At 32.3% G+C, this 8,130-nt stretch overlaps 1 protein-coding gene across 1 annotated transcript; it reads right to left on the bottom strand.

Moving 5' to 3' along the window:
• Positions 1-1,220: 1,220 nt before the first annotated feature.
• Positions 1,221-4,833, bottom strand: LOC107530694 (protein phosphatase 1 regulatory subunit 3A). The gene is made up of 2 exons (XM_016204586.2): positions 4,825-4,833; positions 1,221-3,593 (listed from the first exon to the last, which is right to left on the bottom strand). Exons 1-2 carry the CDS (start codon positions 4,831-4,833, stop codon positions 1,221-1,223), a joined length of 2,382 nt encoding a protein of 793 aa, XP_016060072.2.
• Between the last annotated feature and the right edge of the window lie 3,297 nt (positions 4,834-8,130).

Here is an 8,130-nt window from a genome sequence, read left to right as displayed (position 1 = left end):
TAAATCAATTGTATAAAAATCTTTGCATTACTCTTATGCATGACTAAAATGACTAGTTCCACTATTTCACAGACTTAGACATAGATAATAACAGCCAAAATCACTGCTATACTGTATATTCATTTCTCCCTCAGTAGATTTCCATACCTATTTTCCTAGTTTAAATGTTGAGTTATTATCCAACAACTTGATAATTATATAATAAATATCACCAATGATTAGTTGTTTGTTATCTAAATTCACCTTGAGAAATAATTCATTGTCTCATAATGAGATTAAAAATTTGTTTGAGAACAAAAAATACTAGTTCTATACAAATAGAATAATAGTTCATTTGGAAGTATTTTAAAATTATTAATATTATTTAAAGCTTTATAGGTACAAATTCATTGTAAAGTAATGCTTGTAGAACTTTTAAATTTTCAACTCTGAATAATAGTTGACATTGAAATTGTTCAACTATGTTACACAGTCTCCCTTTATTAGAGAAAACTGCTTGAAAACAGGCCACCCACAACATTTTATAGAATTGAAGTTTGTCCCCAAATTGTTTCAGTTTTTCTCAGATTTGGCTTATGAATGCCCTGACTTTGTAGGTATAAAGGAGGTGAAAGGTATGTGTGTGTGTATAAAGTATTATTTAAGTAAGTAACGTGTTTCTTCAATTTAAGTGTACATATTTTAATGTACATGTACATTCTTAAAAATCTTAAATTGAAAGATTTGATCTATCAAAATGTGATAATAAATGATACAGTGGAAAATGTAAATGGTCAATTCTGAAAAAACAATAAAAGTCTTCTGCCGTTGTCCATGTTTTATCCATTTTTTAAAACCATAGAGGGAAAAATATTCTTGGGGGGAAAAAATGAATTTTTATTGCAAAAGTAATGAATGCAAGAAGTGGCACTTGAAGTAGTGAAGAGACGTGAAGCATTGCAGCTTCATAGCCTGCTAAGGAGCAACAGCTGTATTTAATTTCAACTTGACGTGCTTCAGATCTCATATTCATATAGATATTTAATGATCCAAACATAATGGTCCTATATAGAATAATTACTTATATGAAGAAGCAAACTTCATACGCATTCCTTTTTAAATGATCCTTTAAGAGGAAAAACTGCACAGGCTCTCTGAACAATGAATAGTCTTTTTCACCAACCACAATGTTTAGGGCTAAATAGTTTATCTTTGAAGATAGGATAATAATAGTGCTGAGGCTACTTCTTTCTGACAGACTCTTTTTGTCTACCCCCTTTCCAAGATAGCCAGTACAATGAAAAAAGATAGAATGCCAAGCCGATCATTAAGTCATACTGGTAGATGGTTACAAGAAATATCAGAAACAAAAGGAAATAAGGTATTTTTGAGTTGGTGTATTTCAAAAGCAGAGATTCATTGCTTTGAGCTTGACTTTCATGGGCAGGGAGATTAGCAGAAGCAGAGCTCTCAGATTCCTTGTCACCTGAAAAACATGGTGACTGTCCAGAGTTTAGTAATCCTTCATTTTTATGCCATGCTTTTTCTATGTTTTCAACAGCTTCAGTGATTAAAATTGTTGGCCCTAAACACTTTTTCACATTGCTTTCTCCTTGCTGAAAAATCTGACCTATATGTCTTTCTCTTCTACTAACTGATCTCACTATTCCTGAACTTTTGGAAACTTCTTCAGTTGTATCCCCAGGATGTAGGTATTTCTCAATACCCTGGATTTCACTTGCTGGATTACAATTATATTCTGATTGGAGAGACATGGTAGTAACTGTATTATCTACAGCAATTGCCTGTTCATGAGATGACACTGAAGTTTTAGCATGGTGATTGGAAACATGAGAGCCATTCTCAGACACTTTATTAGTGTCTGAGTTTAAAACAGAATGAATAATGGCACCTATATCCATTTCCTTTGATAATTCTTGGACCTGCCCATGATCTCTATTTTCTGGAAATATTTTTTTGTCTTTTGGTAACATTCCCAAATGCAAATTCAGTTTTGAGGCTGTTTTTTGATTGCTTCTAATGACCTGTAAGGGTTCTTCTACAGATGTTATATTTCCAGTGCCAAGTTTCTTCCTGTCATGTGTCTTCGCAGGATTGTACTTAGATATGGTTTCTTCACTCTCAATTTCATCTACATGTGCTTTATAGATACCTAAATGTGATTGTTTTTCAAAATCATTATCATAGATTACACCTACTGTATCTCCTTGACAAAAGGTATAATGTGAATCATCATTTCTCCCTTGATGTGGATCAAACGCTATTTCCTTTACTTCAATGGGCCTGCCACTTTGTGCTGTCTCTTGAGGTAGCTGAGCAATCATTGCTTTTTCTCTGGCACACATGCTTTCTAGAGTACTTTCTGATATTGTCTTAATTATATAAGCTGTACCTGCTTCTACTTTTTCAGTAATATCATGATCAGCTAGAGAAGATGGTTCATAGCTCACTGTTTCTTGGCAGGTAAACAATTTTTCTGTAGGAGTAGCAGTAAAACTCCTTGTATTATCTCTTTTTTCCCACATGTCTTCACAATCTGCATGTTCTTTGATCTGCTGGACTGTATTTGTTTTACTCTCTCTTGCTTTTCCCTGACTTTCCAGAAAATTCCATAGTTGTTTTTGCTGTTTGTTCTTATTCAGATATTCAGGATTAATACTACCTAAATTTCCTTCTTCAACTTGGAAAAGGTGATCATTCCTCAAAATATTTCCATTTCTGGGTGAACAAACTTGACCAGGTGTCTCTCCTGAAGTAGTGCCTTTACTAGTCGAGAGATCAAGCTCTTTGGTTGTTAACACAGCTTTATTCCATCTTAGGTTTCTTCTTGGTGATTGAAACAAATCTGCTCTGATTGCCTGGTTGGGAGTTGTGTCTTTACTCTGCAGAACAGTTAGCCCTCTGCTACTAGCTCCAATCTCTTTCACATTTATTTCAGAGAGGCTTATCTTCTCTTGGTCATGTAAGATTGATTGAAAATTTTTGCTCTGTTCTTCGTTAACACCTAGATGTATTCTTTGCTCCTCACTCTTACTATTCCCATAACCTTTCTTGGAAGTTCCTTTTTCTATTGATTCTTCCAAATGGAAATCTGAATGGAAATCTCTTCTTAAACATTCCCAATCTTTCATTTTAATTTTCATAGCTGCTCCCTCATCCTTTTTAGTAAGGTTATCTCTCATTAGTTGATCTGAGGAGCAACAAGATATTTGTACTCTGCTTCTCTTTTCAGCTGGATTAGCATCATCATCCAATACTTCTTTGTTGCTAACATGTAATTGCACTAATTCATCACTACCAGTATTTTCCAATGATGGCTTGATTTTTCTCATATCTGAAGTAATTTCCTCTGAAGGTTGATGACTACACTCATTTCCTGAGAAATATTTTTCATTGCAATAAAAATCTCTCTTTAAGGAGCTTTCTGCTGATGAACTTGGAGACAAAGTCTTTTTAAGCAAGTCGGTGTACTCTTCATCATGAATATGTTTCTTCTCTAACACCTCAGCTTTATTTGGAAAATTGATTGAATCTGTTGAAAATGTATTCTTTTCATCTCTGGAAGCAGTGCTTCTTATTAAGCCTTGATTTATCTTAAGGAATAAAAACAAGAAATAATGACCAAGTGATTTTAAATATACAAAATGAATAAGATAGTTTTCATTAATTTGCCTACTAATTATCTGGTAGACTTCCTTGGTTCATTTCATTTGTGGATTTAGTACAAATTCTGTAAGCTATGTGTTTTAAGGGAATCTTGTAGGCTATGACTTAGGAAAGATATTAATAAGAAAAGGGGCCAAAATTAATCATTCTTCTTCCCAAATATCACATTGTATTATTCAACTATTCTTGCTTGTCATTGCACTTTCTCCTAGCTTAGGATATACACATTGATAGCTCCATGCTAATCAATTAGAGAGCAGCTCCCTGGGTGCCCTTTGCTGCATTCACACTTGCTGTAGATGCCCCTATTACAGTTTCTCTTATTAATATGTTTTCTGCAAAGCCTCTCCAAACTATTAATAGCAAAACGTCACTCAAAGAAAAGTGAAGGAGTTAATGTCTCTGCAAATTCTGTTTTAATGACCCTCTGCCAACTGGTACTCAAATGTATTTGAGCTCTTCAGTGATGCCAACTGTCAGGGTTTAACAGTGAGATGCCTGTGTGTTTTTTTTCTCCTCATAACTGACATTTGCATGATCTCAATAATTATATGCAAATCTTACATTTTCCCCTTCTTCTCACATAAGGCTCATGTTACTTGTCAACTGCACAGCTGTCTTTTAAGCCAATGCCTGTGGGTTCCACAGATTTGGTTGTATTTCCATCTATTATAGAACTTCATTGTTTTATGCATTAATGTCAGCATGGAGCAAATTAGCTTCTAAATTAGAGCTCCCTGTTCATTTATTGGACATTCAATCTCAGTAATTTCTAAACAAACTTTTATATTTGAGCCTGCTCATTGTAATGAGATGTATCGGTGAAGTATGTGATTTTTTTTAGGGCCCTTTCATTATATGCTGTTGTTTGAAAAAAAAAAACAAGAATGTTAACTTTCAGCTGCTGAGAATTCTCACAGTGGGTGACAACTTTGTAGCTTCTTAAAGTTAGAGCAAAGTAAACTGCATACTTTAGTGATGCAGCTTCCATATCACTATAAAAAAAGGAGAATGTGTGGGGGAAAAGATGAGATCTATTTCCTTTCTGTTTCAGCCCTGACACTTGAGAAGGCAAATTTTAATCTTAGATGATTATGAATCTCTGTATTCTAATGACAAGAGCTCCAACCAAACACTGTAAAAGATAAGTTACATTACGTGATTCATTTCTCCTATTTCTTCCTTTGTAATAAAAATGCTATCTAAAACATCCTCTCAAAATTCCAAATTGATTGAATGTTCACCAAGTGTGAAATTTATAACAAATTTAATACTAAATTTTACAGTACTGCCCTTGCTTCCTGTTTAAAAATATGGCAAAGGATATTTTCTCTTTATTTTGTAATTGAATACTTTCCAGTAATATAGAACATTGAGATTCTCATAATGATGTAAGAAAGAAAAAAAGATGTTGCTAAATGCAATACTTGTAGTTCAGAACAGGACCCTAACAATCATCTAATCCAGCCCTCTCATTTTACAGATGAGTTTATGCTAAGTCTACACTTGACACAAAGATTAGAAATGCATATCAGAATAGTGCTACCTCTTCTGTAATTCCTACAAACTATTACTCAGAGCTGCTGGTAAATGGATAAAGTGAATGTTACTAATTTACCACTGCAGAAAGTAGAAGCAGCATACTGAAATCAAAGTGCCTTGACCAAGCTAGAGATGCAAGGACAGAATAATCTGTGCTTTCACATTTGCAAATTACATTAGTTGAAGCTATCAAAAGGCCAGCATTGCAGCATATTTGAAGCATAAACGGATACATCTTTTCTAATAATGTGGCAACCAGAGCACTTACCTTCAGCTTTAATTCTTTTTCATCATGTTCATCATGGATCCTGTTTACATCTTTTACATTTTGAATACCAGTTTCCAAGTCTTCCTTCTCCTCATGAGAACAAACAATTATTGGGATATGAGTATCTGAAAAGTTAATATAATTGTACCCGTGTAAGATTGTTATAATTGTAAGCTTTAATAAAAGTGACAGATTTGGTATAAAAATTAAATAAGATTACCTGTAATCTTTGAATTCTCAAAGTTTTTCTCGTATGACGTTACTGATGATTCTTCTTTACTGTTAAATTTAAAAAAAAAAGTTATTCATTTTTCTTGGAAATATCTTCTAAGTATTTTTATAAAGGGAGGATTTTAAACCAATATCAAGCCAAATACATATTATATAAACTTTCATATTATTTTTCACTTTGTACATTTTTCAAGTAAAATTGATCTCTCAGAATGATATAAAGGTATATAGTAGTTGTAGAAAAATTTGAAAGTAATATACACAATGCCATATTTCTAATGAAGAATATGTTGCTCATATTAAAAGTTATATAACAAAAATAAAAATGAATGTAAATGCAGATTATTCCATAATCATGAATTTAATGTTTGCAAGTGAGAACATTTTTCTCTTAGTTTAAATGATAAAGTTTTATGAACTGACAGTTCATTTGTGGTCATGGAAATTGCCTTCTAACATCCCAATTATTAATTTTTTTGTGTTCTATCTTAATCAAAATTCAGTCGGATTGATATAACATTAGATCTTTCCAGAAAAGGAGAAAAAAATCCCCAAACTTACTAAAAACTGAAAGGCAGCTAAATTTATACTCAGTTAAAAGACTTTATGTGTGTATTACCACAGGCAAATTTTATAATCAAGACTTCAGATTGCTCATATAAAAACATATATTTTCTTTCTTTAAAATGATTCATTGAACACTCCCTTTTCTATTGTATTCTGCATACTGATTGAGAAAGATAACTACCTTTTACTTTCTAATGTAACCTGTTTGTAGATGTTTTTGTGGAATCATTAAATTTAAATTTGTCTATGACACTCAGCAAAACAAATAAACAAACAAAAGCTTTAGTGAAAAAGGCCACTCTGTGTAGTTATATCACAAGTCAATTTATCAGATTTTCTTGTTCTGTTTCAGCTGAACCTGCAATAAAAGAAATCCAGAGAGTTGGTAATAGCTGATAAATGTGTGTAATAAAGTCCATTTTTCAATGGACAATGTTGATTCAAATCCCAGGAAGCCTAATCTTATTTCAACAAATAATGAGAAAATTGCAATTTTTTTCATTCAAACTAAGGAAGGAATTCAGTATTATTTGAATTTATGATGCTTCATTTTAAGTTAACTTAAAACATTTGGTAGCTCCCAGTGGGTCCATGAAAGAAAATAATGTTTCTATTAAAATAATTTAATTAGAAAAATGTAGAATTTACAAAATTGATATTTATATAATCTATAAATCTATATTGTTTAATGAAACTAATAACTATGTAAAGGCCCATTTTTGTGGAATATTATTGCAAGCTGAAACACTTTTCCTTCTCCATATACATAACATTACTTAATTTTTCCAGCTTCCACTTTATTCCCATAACAATTCAGAAAAAAATTCATTTGTAGAAGAAAAATAATAGTTATTTAAAGCCTTTTGATTTTGCCTAACCAAAATGCTATAAATTCTTTTTTTTTTAAACTCAATTCTCTAAAATATCTCAATTTTTAAAAAATGATTGAATAAAAACGAAAAGGCCCTGCTCTTAACTCCTTTTGGGAATAAATAATTAGGTACCAAATTATGTATTTATTATACTGATGTCTTATAAAAACATGTAAATACATATATATATATAGGAGAAGTATTAGATTCAGTGATAAATACAAGAAAGAAAAGCTGAAATAGATGAAATTTAAGAATATGAAATGTCTATTAAAAAAACTAATGGAAGATGTGTAGTAAGACTCCCAACTAATAAAATTGTATCTAGACCTAGAAAAATTGAGAAATATACCATGTTCATAGATAGGAAAAAGGTATTACGAAGATAATCTCTCCCAAATTAATCTACTTTCAATTATATTCTAATAAAAATTCCAGTAGAGTTTTTCACTAAATTTGAAAATATTATTCTAAAGTAAGTAAGTATGGGGCTAAAGATAGCTGGAATATTTCCAAGAAATAGCAGGAAGGAGGAATCTGCTCTACCTGATTTTAAGAATTTTTATGAAGATTTAGTTAAGACAGTTACACAGAGACACATGAGGATTGAGAAACTTAGTGACAGATCACACATATCAAATTTTGGTATATGACAAACAGTATGACAGACAACAGGGAAATGAGGGACATTTTAGTAAATGGATATAGGGAAGATGCTACTTTTACAGGAAAAGAAGAAATTAGAAAAACATATATTCAAAAATCAACTCAAGCCCAGCTGACGTGGCAGTGGTTGAACATCGACCTATGATCTAGGAGATCGAGGTTTGATTCCCAGTCAGTGCACATGCCTGGGTTGTGGGCTGGATCTCCAGCAGGTAGTGTGCAGGAGGCAGCCCATCAATGACCCTCTCTCATCATTGATGTTTCTCTCTCTCTCTCCCTCTCCCTTCCTCTCTCTGAAATCAATAAAATATATTTTTT

The sequence above is a fragment of the Miniopterus natalensis genome, chromosome 10 (genome assembly GCF_054644295.1).
Source record: "Miniopterus natalensis isolate mMinNat1 chromosome 10, mMinNat1.hap1, whole genome shotgun sequence".
NCBI lineage: Eukaryota > Metazoa > Chordata > Mammalia > Chiroptera > Miniopteridae > Miniopterus > Miniopterus natalensis.
Note: the sequence above shows the minus strand (reverse complement) of the source record. Positions and strands in the feature narration are given on the sequence as shown.